At 39.5% G+C, this 18,615-nt stretch overlaps 1 protein-coding gene across 4 annotated transcripts; it reads right to left on the bottom strand.

The window, feature by feature from the left end:
- ocrl (OCRL inositol polyphosphate-5-phosphatase) lies at positions 1 to 17,923 on the bottom strand. 4 transcript variants are annotated; one of them, XM_084549916.1, is made up of 23 exons: positions 17,506 to 17,923; positions 14,379 to 16,864; positions 13,939 to 13,977; positions 13,451 to 13,564; positions 10,874 to 11,062; positions 10,519 to 10,759; positions 10,198 to 10,371; positions 9,976 to 10,077; positions 9,764 to 9,878; positions 9,459 to 9,575; positions 9,065 to 9,246; positions 8,624 to 8,735; positions 8,168 to 8,277; positions 7,821 to 7,956; positions 7,540 to 7,650; positions 7,283 to 7,448; positions 6,690 to 6,925; positions 5,961 to 5,984; positions 4,465 to 4,584; positions 3,236 to 3,320; positions 2,822 to 2,949; positions 2,585 to 2,696; positions 1 to 2,090 (listed from the first exon to the last, which is right to left on the bottom strand). In XM_084549916.1, exons 2-23 carry the CDS (start codon positions 14,524 to 14,526, stop codon positions 1,966 to 1,968), a joined length of 2,886 nt encoding a protein of 961 aa, XP_084406042.1. In that variant the 5' UTR covers positions 14,527 to 16,864; positions 17,506 to 17,923; the 3' UTR covers positions 1 to 1,965. The 4 variants fall into 4 exon arrangements, with proteins under 4 accessions (XP_084406042.1, XP_084406045.1, XP_084406044.1 ...); XM_084549919.1 differs by having other exon boundaries at positions 14,379 to 14,470; positions 17,506 to 17,512; XM_084549918.1 differs by lacking the exon at positions 17,506 to 17,923 and having other exon boundaries at positions 14,379 to 14,470; positions 16,714 to 16,776.
- Between the last annotated feature and the right edge of the window lie 692 nt (positions 17,924 to 18,615).

Here is an 18,615-nt window from a genome sequence, read left to right as displayed (position 1 = left end):
CAGCTTTATACAGTTTTATTTCTTTTAAATAAATTAAAAGTACCAAAAATTCTTAAAAGTGTTTCCTTGTGTATTTAGAGACGATGTAGGCGTACCTTAATTTTATGACAAAACTGAAGACAGAGACACAATGAGTCCACGAAATTACATCAGTTGGTACAGTGGCATAAGACAACACTTGCAAAATCAGAGGTTATTGATTATACTGGTTTATCTGTTTGATATGGTGGTGGTAGCATTTTCTAAAGAAGATGGCTATTGTAAAACAGTTCACCCAAATCCAGAACTACTCTTTCAGGATCAAGCCACCTTTTGGCAAAAGCTCAGCTTGATAAAAGTCAGCAGAAAAAAAAACAGTGATGGCAACAAGGCAGAAGAAACTAGGGGGAGAAGAGCAACTTCAACCCAACGAGTGTGCTCTGATTGTCAGCATTTTCACATTTGCGTCATGTGCTCCCGTGAGGTTTTCTTTAAAGAGGCCTTTTTTCTGGGATCATTACATTACACGAGATAATGAGCAGGCGAAATGAAGATCATAAATGTGAAAGTGAGCGCTGACATCTCTTGGGTAAAACTGTTAAAGAGGAAATACTCATTAGACACAGCACAGAAGTTCCTTATTTCAACAACCGTGACATGTTTTGCAACATTAGCCGCAGAAAAAAGAAGCTCCTCTGTGGCACAAATGAGAAAGAAGCACAAAGATGAGCTGTATCCTGCAGAATGTTGAGCCATTAAATCCTGCACCCAGAAAATGCTGCATCACTTACAATACCTCTGCATTTACCATGAGGGCCACAACAGCTGTGTCTTGGCCTAAAACAATGAGCTTAAGCTTTCAGATGTGGCAGAAATGAGGAAAAAGATGTATAAACAGACATTAACAGCACCACCTTCATAACAAACTGTAGACACCATCACAGATTTGCACCACCATACAATCAAACAGACAGGGAACAGGGGCACAATCACTATTTACACCATTTAAGACATCAAGAACCACACAGGGTGAGTCTCCACTTGATTCCGGTTGACCAGGAAGTTAGTGTGTTAACAGACTGGTTTTGTAACTCAGGGGGAACTGGCAAAACTAGATGTAAGGCTCACGGCTGAAGTTACACAAAATAACACCGCAAACATTCAAACAGAGAAATTCAATAACAAGGAGAAAACAACTGATGAATGATGTTCAATGAAACATTGAACATCATTCATCACAAACAAACATTAAGAATATAGATCAAAAAATAAACTGTTCTGATGGTGCAGACTCAGATGAAAAAAAAAAAAAAAACTATATAAATAACAGTTAAAATACAAAGGATATGCTAACAAATAACTCTCACATAGATATCTTAATATTTTCTCCTCAGCTAAAATGCCGCAAAATTAATGATTGTCGTGATTTATCTTAAGTTTAACACATTCTTAGTGACAGATTTCCATAATGATCCCAGTTTCAAACTACAGTCTATTTGTTTGTAATCAGTCTACTTCTCTATAAAGTCATTTTCCAATCTTTAGTGTAGGTAAGTCATTCATTTAGCATCCACAGTTACATAGTGTTTTCACATTCATACCACTCACTGTTCAGGGGTTATTTTGGCATGAGCACCTACAATTAAGAAGTGTCAAATAAGAAGGGCAACTCTAGTCTGGAGGCACAGGTTCTTTAGGTCATTAGAAAGTGCATCACTATCAGTTCAAACCTCTCCCAAGTGCTTCCAAATCCAGCAAACGGTCATGCTGTATATGGACTGAGGATATAACACTTCCTAAAATCATCAGAGTTCTAATAGAAGTCTTCGGTACCTCTATCATGAGGGTTTGTAAAAGGTAGAGTGCAGCACTGGTCTCTCCCATTTGACGATAAAATACTAAGCGGATAACGTTACTGTGTCCTACAAGTCAAGACCGGGAATCATCTCCAACCTAACTGATGCGGTGAGGAAACCTCGACCTCAGTTAGTCTTCGTCTCCTGCCATGAGGAAACCCAGAACAAAGTCGATGGCTTTCTGTCGTTCGTGTGACGTCTGCCTGCCCACCAAGTTGGGAGGCGGTCGGATGAGAAGGCTGGCAAAGAGGGTAGCTAAAGTACAAGAACATGGTAAAGAATAAAAAAGCAGGATTAACGACATATATATGTAAAAAAAAAAAATTTAAAAAAGTAAAATACAACAAAAACAACATTAGGTGAGCTGTATAATCAGTAGTATAAAAAGGGTCTAATATGAACAATGCTGATACTTAGCAGTCAAAACCAAAAAAACTGAAACACCTACATCTTATTGAATTCACTGAAATCATGTAACACTTGTCTACAAAAGCTAAATTAAAAATTTTTTACAAGTGAGCACTGTTTATGTCAGCGCACTGGGAAAACTGACTCTTAGCTAATTTATTCATTTATATCCTGGTCTGAGTAAATCCAGTGTTAGCCAGGAAATTCAACAAACCAATTCACACACAGATGTTTTTTTTATTTTTTTTGAGCAATTGTGTGTGACATATTTTACTCACATACACTTTTTAACAGCCCTGTAACAAGCTCTATGGTAAATGCGTAAGCCCTCCATCGCTTACCTACGAGGCTGGCCGTTAAATTGTTGTTGTGTGAGTGTTTGAGAAGTTCTTTCAGGAAGGCCATTAAGTAGCGAAACACGTTGCGGTGAGCCCGGGGAAGTTGGGAGATCAACTGTCGAACATTAGAGTGGAGACAGAGATTAAACATATTTAATGGTTTCTGCACTAAAATAAAAACAGTCCTTCATATATTTATTCATCAGATGCTGCAGAGTAAGAATACATTGAGCATTGCACCTGTTTGCAGAGGCGGGTGTCATGAGCGCATTCTAGGCACCGTTGGTAGAGTTCATAACACACCACTGGCTCCGGCAAGGCCTCCAAGAAGATCAACAGAGCCTCAGCTACAGAGTGGTTACAGCCAGCTACATGAACAGTAGTTAGGGATGAAGAAGTATAATGGAGCACAGCATTGATCTTACTACAATATGTATCTGGAAAGAAGACTGGAGACGGATGGACTACATATTTTCCACCTGGTCATCTCTGAACCCAGTTTCTATCCAAGTCTTATCTATCAACTGTTGGTCACCAAGTTTACTTAGATTTGAACACTTAAGATCACCAACAACTCAATAACAGAGTCCTGGAGTGCTTGTAAATCTGTTCTGCTCTTTGGCATTTCAGTGAATATAAGGAATGTAAGGATACGGATGGAGTCTGGGATGCTGGTGTCCAGACAGTCGATGATACCCTGCAGCTCCTCCTGTAGGCCTGGTGTCTGGAACAAGTCCTCCTGGAAGATAAATTAGGCAGTTCCCACAAAGCCATTAATATTACTATAGCCGGTATTTATTGTGTCATACATATGCAAGATGATTTCAATGATAGGGCAAACACAGAAGATTCTCTATCCTTCTGCCTCCTACACACCATCTATTCAGATTTATTCTTTCTTTTTTGCATTGCAGTGATTTTAGTGATTATATTAAACCAAACTCCATCATAAACCACTCAGGTCCCATCAGAGATTACCACTGTTTAAGTTCACAGAGGATCTCAATACAGCTAAGTTGCTATCAAGTAGCAATGTAGCAGCATAATTACAGAATAATAACGACACATTAACAAATACTTGAGTAGGCTACAGTGCAGGGTCTACACACATTCATTGTAGAAGCATAGACCAAGCTTGAGACACCATAAACTCTCTCTGCAATGGTGTTATATTTGTCAGACATGAACTTAAATTAAATTGCAGACAGAGAGCTTTGTCGTCTGTCTCTTCAAATAAAATCAGCCAACTAACACAGTTATTGCCCTAAAACAAAGCTCATGTTTCTCATCACAAATTAAACTAATTTTCAGAGCAGTACACCACCATTATTTCAAGAGCTATAAAACTTGGAAGTGTACTTTGTCTTCAGTCTCACCCAAATCATAAAGAAAACTTTTTTTTGTTTGTTTGTTTTTTTCCAGATAGACCAATAACCTGCTTTTGTCTCAGGCTAATGTACCTCAGTCTAAACGCAGGGCTCGTGATTTAGGTTTACTCTGAATATCAAGTGATATCACTGAGTGTTATTTCATATAAGGAGGGTTTTGAAGAACTTCACACCATAATCAGATCAGAAAAATAAAAAAACATAAAAATCAGAGACAAAAAAATCAGTTTATCACATTAAGTCCGGGTGTGTGCATGCAGTATGTCCCAGTTATGCATGTTCAATTTATTTTTGCTGAAAAGTAAATACTGTGCATCTTTCTTTATGAGGAAATTTCTTTCTCTCCGATAGTTGATGATAAAATGATGTGGGTAACCCTACTATAAAGTTTGTCAAAGACAACAAGCGTTTTTCAGCAGTGTAACACTTTAAAGTAACAAATGCTAAAAAATGAATGACCTACTGTACATTCAGTCCCTTTGTTACAGCTCTCACCTGATCACAGGACTTGGTGAAGAGGTGATTAACCAGAACCCACACCTCCTTGGGGATCTTCAGAGGTTTGTCCTCAGTAGCTGCTCCATCCACCATCAGGAAGTTCATCTTGGACTTTTCCTGATTGGAGAAGAATCACAGTGTTTTATGCTGACGATTTACAGCAGAGATTTAAGATTATTTTCAGCAGTAACATCCAAATAGATTTCCATTCAGTCACTAAGGTTAAAATTATATGGATTCACAACTTAATTCCCATACAAAGGGATTCATATCGCTCTGATCAAATGTAACAGAGAACACTAGAATGACAGCCCATGACACATCTGATCAATTAGTGATGCAGCAGGCCAAGATTATCTTGCTGGTGTGGAGACTTGAAGGAGAGACATTTTACTAAGAGCTGGATATCACATTCTTTTTATCTCTGTAAATGGATCCCGAGACTCACGAGAGACGTCCAAAAATAACCACAGCTACTGAGGCTGCACATAAAGGCGATGGAAACTGGAGACGGGCATTAATGGGGGACGATGCTAACATGCAGACTAATGTGATATTCTGTAAAATGTTTAAACACCAAAAGCTTCTAATGTGATCCTTAAGGATGTTTGGTGCAGTGAACCTTATTAAAGCAGACTGAGATACGTTCCTGAGCTTTACTGATCAAACCCAAATACGTGCTCTTTTTACCTTTAATCATGTGCATGAGGGAGCTGTGCAGGAAGATGTGACCTGCTGTGAAATGAGATTTAGAGTGTGTCTAAATTTTACTAGACTGGTGGATCCTCCCTGCCCACAATGGCCCAAGAGCAGATGCAATAGATGACTGATCCACACACACACATTACAACCAAGCTAACTGAGAGACGGGTCTGTGATCTGCTGAGCGTGTCAGCTTTGTGAACTGTAAAACGAGTTTTCACTCTCTGATTCATTTGTGAGGCCATGTTCCAGCAATGCAAGATGAAAGTGTCAGCCAACAAATCGGGAGGTGAATTCAAACTGCAAATTCCTAACAATTTATAATTTCATTATCAATTAATTAGTGAAATTATTCTGTAGGTCAATAAAACGATGGTTTACCAGAGTCAATAAAAACATTTTATAATTTCTTCTTCTGTTCTGCAAAAGATCAAATAACAAAAGATCCTAAATATTATACAAGGCAAACAAAAAGTATTTTCATTTCAGTGAGTAGACTCAGTTCCAATTCTATAAAAGAGGACAGCAAATCCTCATATCTGATCAAACTGAACCAGAAAATATTTGTAATGATTTCGGCATTATTTGAGTTAATGGTCAAAGCATTACGTGTATGTATGTAAACATGTGTCCTAGATCTCTGTTTTTCTTGTTACCACATACTAATAATACCGCTTCAAGCAATTTCTCTTTATGATGTGCACAATAGAGGAAGAACAACAAAGTGTCAAGTTGTGGGCTGATCCCAGAAGTCTTAAATCCAAGTTGATGTGGCTGTGTTAATATTTTACCTTTTCCATGTAGCTGTCCTCTCCCTGAGAAAGTCAGCCCACAACCAGAGTGAAGAGTTGGAAAGAAATGATCAAGGCAAGGAGAGGTAATGGAGGGAAACAGCAGAAGAATAAAGAAGATAGAAGTACGGCGTAAAAACACAAACAGAAAAGTAATTAGATTATGGATCGTTCTTAGATAAATCATTTGATCAAATCACCAGGCCAGCAGGAAAATGGAAGAGGTTGAGTGGAAACAAAGGAGTACTGGATGATAGTAACACTATATCCCAAAGTCAGGTCAAAAATAGTGTAATGGAAGCAGACAGAGAAGATCGAGTTAAGACCAGAAGAGTCTATTTATACAAAATGGACTAAACCGGGTTTGACTTGAGTCAGTCTTCCCTGTTCTTTAGGAGCTCCCTTCCTATGTCTTTGCCACTTCCTTGTTCGCTCTGCCCCTCATTTCCAGAAATATACGGGTTGAGACGCGTATACTTTCCACATAGAGATGTTTTTCTGTGACTGAGTTTACCCTGAAGGAAAGGACAAGTTCTCACATATCTCTGTTCAGGTTTGAGGTAGTGAAGTGGAACAGAGTAAGCCATCAGATTACTATCTGGGCTAAGCTGCTGTCTGATTTATGTTGAATATAAAACTTCCTGAATATAAAACAGGTTAATTTGAGGAAAACATGTCTCTGCCTACTAAATCTATTGCTTTTAACTGGTCTGCCTAGCTTCTCCTCACCAGGTCAATGAGTTTGGTGATGGGGATCTCTCTGATGGGTTTCTTCATGCGACACAGAGTCTCCAGCGAGGTGCCAAAGCAACTGGGCAGATAGTTGCCAGAGATGGTGAGGAAGTAGTCCTTGCCACGGTCTAGATGGAGCACCAGAATGTCCTCTATTGCGTCTTCTCCAGAGTTCAGCAGTGTGACAGAGTCTTTACTGACATACGCCTCCAGATAGATCTCCAGGGTCTCGTCTGTTCAGATAGATGAGGAAGACATTATATTAGCGACCTAAAGGAAAAATATCTTGAGAGGACACATATTTTGAACTGTGCTTCAATTAATTTATTAACTATTGTTAGAAGCAATAATAATTTTATTCACATACAAACAGTATCTCAGAAAATAATTATAAACACACTGGTGGAGAAATCAAACAAGATAATACTCTTTTGTAAATTAATAAAAATTATATAAACAATAACTTGGATCTGTTTACAGATACAGATATTCTGAAAAGCTATATCGGTCACAGATCTAAAATTCAAGGTAACATGCCAAAGGACAATAAAAAAGGAAAAGGGTATAATTGGATGTGTTACAGGACTTACTCGGCTCTAAGAGTCCATCGCTTGGCTCAGCACGCAGCCAGGACTTGCAGTACTGCGAGTCATTGAGTTTGGGGATGAAGGCAAAGTGACAGGGTACCTGCCCGTCATTTGTTATTTGAAATCGCTCCTTCTGAAGCTGCCGGAACTTCACATTCTCAAATGTAAACTGAAGAACAAGTTAAAAAAAGTGAACATTAGTAAGAGAAGTAACTTTACAGGCCCTCAGCACATCAAAGTAAGTCTTTGAGTATTATTACTTCTCTCCTGCTCAGAGATACAGATGGAAGGAAGTCGTTCTCCATTCTATCCATCGCACGGACAATCTCCTCAAACACCTTTTTGTGCCGCTGCTCATCTACCACCTTTACCTGTTACACAAAGACAAAGTTCCCACCACCAACTGATTTAATACAAGTCATCTTTGTCAGTGTAAACCTGTATGTTCTGTGTCATACATACATAATGAAACTAAAACCTTGCATGTTTCAACACAGACCAGTCTGGTAAAGGTCTTTAATTTGACTGCACAGACTCTTACCCCTATACTGAAGACAGAGCTGACAGGCTTGTGGTCACTAGTTTGCAGCTCCATGTGACTTCGGTACTTTAACTGCTTGACACTGTTGCCCCTCCACAGGATCCTGTCACACCAAGCTGGGACGCGACACTTCCCACTGCAGGAAACAGTCAAAGTTTGAGATACTAAGACAGGAATTGGATATCAGGCAGACACACAGACACACACAGAACTGCTGACTCTGTGTTAGTGTAATGATAAGGGCAGAAAATATTTCAATACAAGCAAAACTTAAAAACGGAAACTGTGGGTCATTTGGCAATAGCTTGAGTACTTACAAAAAGACACAGCAGAGGAGTATGTTTTACCTTGAGTCCCATCGATCTGTTTTGGGGTCATATTTGTACGTGGGAATGAAGGTAATCTCTCCCTCTAGGAAGTCTGTGAAGGCTTTCTTTGTCTGCCTCTGATTGTTCAGCTACACAGTGAAAGTCAAAAATTGTTAAGTATTATTTGGTCCAAGTGTTAAAACAGAATCCTTAATTACTGTCACATTAAACAGAATGAAAGGAAATTAAGGAAGATTGCAAACACTTCACAGCATAAAACGCAATACAAAAACAATATTTATTTAAGAATTATTTTTAAAACCGCTAACCGGGGTTATCTGAGGTCAAATTACTGAAACAGAGTCAATAATTTTTCAGAACCAAATATCATCGTCGTCACAAAAATTAAAGACAAGTATGAGTTCTCACCTACAGGTTGTTATTGCACAACATTAAAGTTTCGGGAAACATTGAGTAAGGTTAAGTTTTTCTTACCTGATCAACCTCCTGGAGCTTCTTTAGCTCATTCTGTGCAATGAGCTGTTTGACTTCAGCAGCATCGTACATAAAAAGACGATAGTTTAAGTCCCCAAGCCAGATCACCACACTGAAACACAAAAAAGAGATATAGAAAGCTTTCAACATCCGAAGTACAGCACAAAATCTGTAGTAAATAAGATTAAAAACAAATGTGCTTGGCTCATATTCTAGTAAAGTACTGCAGCATGGTTTTAATCTTTACATTATAAATCCAAGAAAACTTAAAAAAAAAAAAAACGAAAAAAAAAAAACAGCAGAAGTGAATAGTATTTAGTTAGTTTAGTATTTAGAGTAAGACCTGAAGCTAATAATAAAAACAGGACCATGGTAAAATCAGAGATTACACATTCATCTAAATCCATCTTCTCAGTCAGACATTAATGACAGTAAACTCACTCGTGCTTGACAATACTGAGAGGGGGGTGGTCCAGTAAGTGGAAGGTCATGCGAGCACATATGTCTTTGTAATCCTGATTGCGGCGCTCAAAGTCTTCTACATGTGCTGCCAGGTGGGAGTTGACAATGCAGAAGCTAGTGTTGTGGAAAACAAACCTCACTGCCACGCCTCCTTTGTTCCCCTGAAACATAAATAAAACTAAAATTTTCATGCAAGTAAACATATGCAGAGACAACTTCAGTACAGACAACATAGTTATTATTAATTAATTGAAACAACAATGTAAAAAGGAGTAAACAGTCCCTAAACAGTCAAACTTTGGTGTGGATCAGGACCCAGACATCTTTAGATTTCTCATGGTCTACTGCAGTTATATAATTAGTGAGGACAAACCATTTTTCCCATGATTCCCGTCCCCACATGTTCTGCAGCCACTTCCTTTATGTGATTCTTGTGTATCTTTTTGACAAACACCACAAGCATCATCCCAACTAGTCGGATGATCCGAACCTGTTAATGTGAAAAAAGCAAGTTAGTACTTCGACCACTGTATTCATCAACACTGCATGTCTCAATGCAATTGCACAGTTTCCCTGCTGTGGTTTTATTTACACAATATATGTTCAGTGTTACGATTGTATGGACACAAGCCTTTACCTTCCAGGTTCGGGCCAACTCACCAGCCATTTTCTACTTACCTTCTTGTACTTGGCTTTTGGGTGCAAGGCCCTCTCCACAGCTTCTACCCACAGCTGCTCTTTGGATGAGTCCATATAAAAGAAAGCCTCCGTGCTCAGGTCCAATTCTTGAAATCTAAAAGTCACAAACCAAGTGATCATGCTGGATGTAATTCAAGTAAGATAATAAGATAAAATGCCAGAAAAGCCCTGCATGATTAAGTCTTACTGACCCCAGAGCATAAATATCAGGAGCTTCATTGTCACTGCAGAGCCAAGGCTCAAGGCTGCTGTCTGGAGACTGGCCATTGACGTTCCATGTACCTGTGAAGAACCTATGAAACAAAATATATTGCATCATGAGGAGAAGCAGAAGAAGCAATCTTAAGATGTTTTTGAATTATACTTTTCCAAAACAAAACAAGAGACACGCATATCGAAGGCACTCCTCTCACCTGAAAGGCCGGATGTCCACATACTCGTTCTCCTTCTTTCCCAGGCGGTGTTTGATTAGGTATTCTCTTTGTCCTGCCTGGCTGGAGAACATGGCCTGCCTCATGCTGTTGGTGGTGGGGCTCTCGCACCAAGACGGTGGCCTGTCCACGCGGTCAAACCCGACCCTAAAACTACTGGAATAGAGAAAACAGGAACAATTTAACACCAGTAATATCATGAACAGATTTCACATCAGTATACTGAGGCTTTTGGAGTCCTGTTATTAAATCATAATTGTTTTAACAGATGTAACATCTATTTATCATAAGAGGCTAACTTACTCTGGTTTGGAGCTCTCTTTGGCCATAAATGAGACAGCTCTGTCTTTGGGGATTGGTACAGGAGGCAGAGGATTGGACGGAGTGTATGAGGTTTTGCGAGGAGGTAGAGGAGGAACGGGTGGAGGAGGAGCCTCCCTGGGGGCAACTATGCGATTCTGGTGGTTCTTCTTCTCTTCCACTTTGAGGGCATTGTTGATTTTGTCCTCAAAGCCAAAGTCTGAGGCCAGGGATTGAGCTGGAGCTTCAGACACAGCACAGCAAGTTTAAAAAAGAAAAAAAAGAAAAGAGGATTCAGTCAGGGAGACAATTAAATAATAACTTAAGATATTATTTCAATGTGCATAAAATATACTACCTGTGTTATTCTGATTGGTTGAAGTGATGTTGTTGTGGTTGGGAGGCAGTGCACCGGTAGATCTAGGCGGGTTAACTCCCACAGTGTTAGCCATCTTGGTTGTTCTTTGCGGTGGGACGGGAACTGGACCTCTCTGTGCTGCTGGTGTAAGTGGCTCCATCGCTTTGGGTTTGCCGAGTTTGGTTTCAACTGAGGAAGTCAAACAGCGGAAGGAAGCACGCTATGATTGACAAAGCCTTACTCAATACATGCGTCATTTTATTAGTGATGCAGGGCATTTACAAGTTACATTTACAAGTACGAGTTATCTTCAGCCACCATAAATATACACAATAATGGTGCTTCATCTCGCTCAGGAAAAACAAACACTGACATCATGAACTTACGTTAGCCCGTTTTAACAGACTGTTAATGTAAATAGGAACACAGATAAAAATGAGTCAGCACACAGAAAAGCAATGTTGTAATTACATAAGGTGGAGGAGACCAGCTAACATGTGGCAGTTCCAGTCATACAGTTGTGACCAGAGGATATTACAAACATTAACTAGTAAAAGAAAGCAAACGACAGTGGGACGTGTCTAACTGGTTAAACAAGTTCTGAGTAGAAATGATTATGAACACTGTCCAGCTTTAAAATGTATTTTTGCAGCAATGTAAAATACTTATTACTGTGGTGGCAACCAAAACATGGATTTAAAAGCCTCTGTTTAGACACATATCGCAGCCAAGCCACTGTTACAACTCCTCTCTACTGCTCTCTCTAAGTAGAGGCTAAGTGCCAAAAATGCTTTAAAAGCCACCATTGGCACACAAAAAAAATGTGAACACCTTATCCATGTCTTTATATTTTGTGACGTCTGCACAAAAATATGTGGAGACACAATGACAATGAACAGCTGTGAACATGTCATTACCATACTATAATTTGACATGGGGCTGATTTCAAAGCATTACTAAACACCCTTGTGTAGGGTTCGGTACGTACATCGGTGTGGAGGTCACGGTTTGGTACAACGGGAAAAAAGCAACAAAAACTCACACATGTATGAGACTAGCTTTTTTCATTTATTTTGAACAGACTGAAAAAACTAAAAAAACACCTCCTGTTATAAAAGTAAAAAAAAAAAAGTAAAAAAAAAAAAGAATAAAATATAAAACATGCATTAGCAGGGTTCTCATACCATGCATTCATTTTATTCATACAGAGAAAAGGAAAAGGCACAGTTTCTTGTAGGGATAAACTGAGGTAGTCAGGTAGCAACTGGCAACTTTGGCAACTTTATTATAAGAAACTGACATTTTCAATGTCGTATTACACAGTAAAATGCAAACAGTGAACATACTCTCGTATTGGCAATATTGTCAAACAAATATTTCAAATAGTACCAAAACTGAAAATCTCCTGAAAATATTCCAAAATAAATAATGAGCGTGTCTTATGTGCGTTAGCATGTTTGACGTGTTTCCAGCAACGTACCACATCTCCGCGAAACATCGTTGGCAGACAGTCTTTGTCCGGTCCACCAGTCGCATCCCATCGCCCTTATGTTCCCCACGGGAAACCAAAGTGTTCCCACACTACTTTTCTTCTTCGTCTGTTTTTATTCTTCTGTAGGCTAATGACGTTAGCTGGCAGCTTTTAGGTTCATTACTGCCACCTAGACAGAAGTGAGGACTCGACTTTTTCTTTTTTTTTTTAATAGCTACTCACTCAGACATATTCGCTGTATGACTGCGTGCACCGAACCGTGACGCCCGTACCGTGACACCGCGGGACGAATACAAATACCGTTACAACCCTACCCTTGTGACAATAAAAGTAGAATAGAATAAAATAAAAATAAAATAAAATAGATATACAAATCTATTTGGTAAGAGGCAGGCTATGTTTAAGTCAACTGCACAACTTCAGCAACTCAGTACTCTTTGAATTTTCATCATTAAAAGACACCGGTGCTGCAGTGGTTTACACGTCTCCCGGTTAAAATTGTGTGTCCTGATTAGTGACCTAGTGTAATAACTGTAATAAACTTAAAACACACCACCCTTCTGCAATAACCTGAACATACCTATAGTGGCATCTTTAAGCCTGCCAGTGATTCATCCCCATCTGCTACAACACATGACACTGATATGCAACATCCTAGCCATGTATAGCTTAAGGCATTTCCTTTCCTCAAACAACACAAAATATTCTCAAAAAGCAGTACCCACCAATTCGTATGAAATCTGTCAATGCACTCATTGCCATTAATAGCTTAACATGACATATGATAATATTTATTTGTAAAGTTAAGAAACTTTGCTCATTCATTTTAAATGTTTTATGGCTAAAATGTGAGTGTAAGAGTGAAATGACAGAAGCTTTAGTTCTTTCTGGGTGGCTGTCTTTATAGGTCAAACTGATATCAGAAATGGCAACCAAAGGAGCCTATCCACCAATATGTGGGTGGTGAGAAAACAACGGACATCAGCATGAGGTGTAATCCACCCTCGGTAAATAAATGTTGAATGAGTGATTAACTAATTAAACATCCTACTGCTTTAGAGCACTGACAGAGCATGGAGTCTTACCTTGATGCTGAGCACTCTTCACCTGGGCAAAGAAAGTCTGAGTCCGATCATCGTCCTGGAGTTCCAGCAACAGCTCTGGGGCTTTTTCTCCTTTGATTCGTATCCTAACAGAGGCTTGAGAAAGGGAGCAGAAAACACACGCACCGAGTCAGAGACCTTTAGACTATATAAACACATGAGAAATGCAGGCTGTCTAGGAAACAAAGGAAAGTGATTAAACAGAGAACAAATTCAGCGTTCTTTCAGAAAGCCCTGGCAACTCATGACCTGAGTCTGCTACTAAATAAAGACATTTAGCTGCAGGCATGCTCTAAATTGCTCTAAAAATGCAGCGAGGCCGGGTAGGTGCAGTGCTGCAATAAATGCACGGCTTTAGCTCTGCAAGCTAAAATCTACAGCCCCGCATACGAGACAAAAAAACAGATATAGCATACTTTAAAAACAATAGCAACAGATGAAAATACTGAAGAGAGGTGAAAAGTACTTACAAGCTACTGAGAAATCAATTAGAAGAGCTTCATCGGCTTCTGAAAGGCAACAGGAAAGAGAGCGTGCAGTTCAAAGGTCCATTGTGGGAGTAAACCTGCTGTGTTATAAATTACTTCAACGATCTCCAATAGTTTTGTGTTTATTTTTAAATTTTCTTTCTCGTGCGCCACGGAACTGCTCCACGGACTTTCACTTTGACAACACTGTGTCGTCACACTGAGTAAACAGTAACACTACTATGCATAGGGGTTAAAAAAAAATGTGAGGATGCGTCTTTTGAAAAGGAATCCCAGAGGAAACATCTCAGAAAGGAAAACACAGACTCATGTTAACAGTGTGTAACAACTGGTAGCATCTTGAAGTATCTTGGCTTATACTTGGCACACACGAAACAATTAATACTATAAGTTTGACACAGAGAATAAAAAAAGTCACATACCTCGCACAATTTCAAAGTTACCATTAATTGGTATGGATAACTGAGGCACTGGACGAGACACAACAGCATCAGGGTTGGCCAAAACACCCAATCTGGATGAGAACAGCACAGACTCCATCTTAACAACAGCTCTCCTCTGTGAAATCATTTAAACTTGCCAGTAAAATTATCTACATCACAAAGCACATACAGAGAATCTGCAGCAATGTCTTGTTTCTAAGAACAGCCATTCTCTTGCCAGTAAATTGAGGGTCATGCAAAGGCACTTATTTTAAAAAATATTAATAATTTAGTGTTTGAAATGCAGTGTGGGTAAACGAGCTATTAGAATTAGATTAGAATTAGTGAGTGGTTAAAATGCAACTTTAGAATATACGCGCATGCACACATGCAAACCTTTCTTTTAGTCTATTATGCAGTTCAGTGGCTTCGGATGATGAGTAAGCATGACTTCATTCACGTTTGTTGACAAAAGTCGACTGTAGCAACATGGAGAATACTCAGAGGAGCTGAGCTTTGTGTCACTTAATAGTCAGTATGAACAGCTACAAAATCTGTGATGTGGGTTTATGTAGGCGAGGTTACATTTCACTCTCTAACAATGGCTGACTAACGGCAGGGTCAAAGCAGCACTCTGGCCACTGCCCACGCTTCCCCTCCACTTCACAATAAGTCTGATTACGGTCAAGGAAAGGAAAATGATTCAGCCCTGCGGGACTAAATGTGTCAGAAGTATAGTTTCCCCAAAATCAGTAACCTCTGATGTCAAAAGCTTCATGACATCCAAACAAATAACATCGCCCCCTCAAATTGGACGGTCAAAAGAAATTATTGAAACACCATACAACAAAGTAACCCTGAACTGAATACAAATGTGCTCAACTTCCACTCGTCCAATTTAAACTGTTTAAATTTGGGTTTTATGCCTCTGCTACAGTGACAGATTTTACATCCCTGGCTGAGTGTGCAAAAGTATGAACAGTGGCAAATAAACCAGTCTCACAAATCCCAACAATAAATGCCTAGCACAGTAAAAACAGATCTGGCAAAGAACACAGGTGGTCATAAAGTCATATCTCAGCAAATACCGACTCAAAAACAGGATGTATCAGTACTCCAAAAGTTCCTCAAAAATGAACATCAAGTTAAATAAATACTCTACATGAATAATGCACTGCTATTTATGTTCACACTGCACTAACAATGTCTTTATTCTTATATAAATAAATTGATTCAATAGATGCCACTGTCCGAGCATTAAACGTTTAGCTAAGATAAAATATCTGAATTAAAACACTTGGCACCTGGTTTCCTTGCCTTCCAACCATTTTCCCCCTGTCAGGACTCCTCCTCAGTTTACTATGAGTGGTGTTAACACAGTTAGCTGAGCATGAAGCTTGTGTCCCCATGTGAGTCTCATTACACTCCAGGATGTAGTGAAGGAATTCTAGATAATCTGCGGTGAGCTGGTACTAACTGCTCTCTAGCGCAAGCTGCACTGATGATATAACATTCACCCTGCCATCAGCCAATACATCCCCTCTCAGAAAACAAATGCTGGAGCCGTCAAATGGACACAGACAAGAGCTTGTGTACGAGACATTCTGTTAAATCCCAGCTAAGAGTAAATCTAACTGGGGAGCAGGGTAGTGTGTGTAGGGAGCTCGCTCCATCACCTCCAGGATGTGAACTGACGTAATTGAACAAAATGAGAACAGCTCCAAGAACAGCAGAACTGTTGTCGGCTCTCTGACCTAAGTCACTGAAACCTGCAGCAACCAGTTTCTTCGAGCTCCACTGCTCGAACTGAAACTGTCCATGGCTGCAATCTGAAGCATCTGTTTTAGGTCTTCAAGCAAAACAGGAAAACTTATGACATTGCTGCCTGCCTGATTAGACACCGAAACTATGAAATCAAATACTAGTAAAGCCACAAGCAACCCTAAACAAAGATAATCAAATTGTAAATTGCACCATGCTGTCTATTGCTCTTTGTGATCAGAGTACACGCCTTCCTGATATAACAGAGTGTATTTTGAACCATACCGATTTCAGTTTATTTGCAAGTTAAGAGACACATTTGGTTTACAAAGCAGCACAGCTATTCTTTCAAACAATGACGCACATAAAACGTTAATACAAATAATCTCCGGATCGTCCACAGGAAATGTCTACCCACAAAACAACGACAGGTGCCAACAACTTGGAATTAATTAAAATAAAGCTAAAGGAAGCCAATGTTGCAGACGAACATCTAAAAGTGTACCACCTATGACATCTTACTAATTTACCTAGTGCCTGACAAAAATAAGTTGTTAGGCTCTCTGATACTTACACAAACTCTCCATTGCGCCCAATTAGTGACAGTAGTCTGGGCTCCTTCTGGCCAGCCCTCAGCTCCTGACCTCTTACAGTGTGAGCAGCACAATCAAGGAATTATTGTGACTGAGGATGGGTGGGGAAAAGGCGCTTGGACATCACAATTACTGATTTTAGATAAAACACAGACAGAGCCTCGCTGTCATTGAGGACAGTTAAATTAGTAGTGTGATTGCCCGTAGACAATAGGAAGTATTAGAAGAAGCCATGCTAATTGAACATTAGGAGGCAACTTAAAGTGACAGAAGATAGAAAGCAGCCCAGTGGTTGAGCCCAGTGGTTGAGTTTGTTAGAGGCAGCAAATTAACTTAGTTTAATCATGACTAACGTTATTCTCAAAAAAAAAATGTTTAATCATCGTTATTGAGACTGTTCATAAATGAGGACAATTAACATTGAACTGAATTAAATGTCAACTATACTTACATTATAACACAGTAATTAAACCAGCTGACAACTAAAAATGCTTTTCACATTCGCATATCTTGTAATATTAAGTCAGCCAAATTGCTATCTGTCATTACCTGAGATTAAGTGAAAGCTAACGTTAGCCAACAAGCTAAAGCAAACTAACAGGAAAAAAAGGTTGTAACTCAAAAAAGGATATTGCCAAGCATTCCTCGCCGGATATCCCCAAAGAGGACTCCATTCTTACCGACAAGAAATAAATATCAGTTTATCATTGGCTAGCTGACTTTAAGCGCTGGCTCAGTCCAGACGTTACGGCTGGAGAAAGTTAAATCCCCACCCGGCTCTGCGGCGGCCTCCTTCCGGGCAGCTGTTCGTTCGGCGGATGGTTGCTAATGCTAAATGCTTATTAGCCAGCTGTTGTTGTTGTTATTGTAGCTGGGTGGTGTCATAAATGTCCACTCCGATAAGTCCAAATGTCCCGGGTAGTATGCACCAACATTAAGATAACCGTTTTTTCTGGTGTACCGCTTGGTGTCAGAGAGCAGGCTGCTCGGACTACATGTCGTTAGCTGGCAGTTTGTAGTAGATTTAGCTAGTTAGGCAACAGCAGGGAGTATGTGGACTCCGTACTCCTGCTGCTCCGATTATTCCTTCACTCCTCTTCTTTATTTTTACCGGTAATGTGTAACAAATAAGAGGCACATTGCGCCACCTTCTGCCTCGGAGTGTGAACCAGAAAGTCAATACAGCCCAGCCTGGACAAACCAAAATACATCAACATCATACAATACATACTATACTTATGTATACTATTATTTCACTGACATGGTTGAAGAAACAATACAATAATGTCATTTTATTATTGTGAAGGATCCCTTTACAATTAAGCCTGCTCCTAGTAGAGCACACACACACGACGGACAGCACAAATCTTAATATGATGTGCATTAACAGTATCACATGGTTATTGTATCGCATGCTCATATTCTGTGATTTAAGCAATCATTTAATTAAGCCGTTATAATCTCTTCAGTTATGCCCTTCACATTTATCTTGGCTCTGAGGTATACTATACCCCACATTGTAAAACCTACTGTCAACACCAAGAGTTGTATACCTTCGGTTTAAAAAAAAAAGAAAGAAACCACTGTTGTGTGTGAATAGTACATACCATTTGTAGTATGTACGCCAGCCTCTGTACGTTTCAGTTGATTTCACCTGAGAGTAGGCAATATTTGCACTCCCCACCTGTGTTGTAGAGATTTGGAGAACTGAAAGTATACAGCGTACAGTGGAACTTTTGAAAAATGAAGTGACATTAAAACATTAAAAAACTTTCTTTCAGTAGTGGGACAGAAAGTCTGCGCAGAAATGATCATCCTGGATCAAACACTTATATAGCTAAGTGCATTAGGGATCTCTCCAGGGACACTCACATTGAGAGGCT

Source organism: Chelon labrosus (genome assembly GCF_963514085.1).
Source record: "Chelon labrosus genome assembly, chromosome: 8".
NCBI classification, from domain to species: Eukaryota; Metazoa; Chordata; class Actinopteri; order Mugiliformes; family Mugilidae; genus Chelon; species Chelon labrosus.
This window is presented reverse-complemented; position numbering and strand designations above follow the sequence as displayed.

What these genes read in the sequence shown, in the direction of transcription:
- ocrl (XM_084549916.1), bottom strand. Translation starts at nt 14,526, where the DNA reads ATGATTTCACAGAGGAGAGCTGTTGTTAAGATGGAGTCTGTGCTGTTC. An exon ending in GCTCTGTCTTCAGTATAGGG is followed by an intron (nt 7,651 to 7,820) that starts GTAAGAGTCTGT and finishes TTTGTGTAACAG; the next exon opens with GTAAAGGTGGTAGATGAGCA. An exon ending in ACACCCGCCTCTGCAAACAG is followed by an intron (nt 2,697 to 2,821) that starts GTGCAATGCTCA and finishes AATGTTCGACAG; the next exon opens with TTGATCTCCCAACTTCCCCG.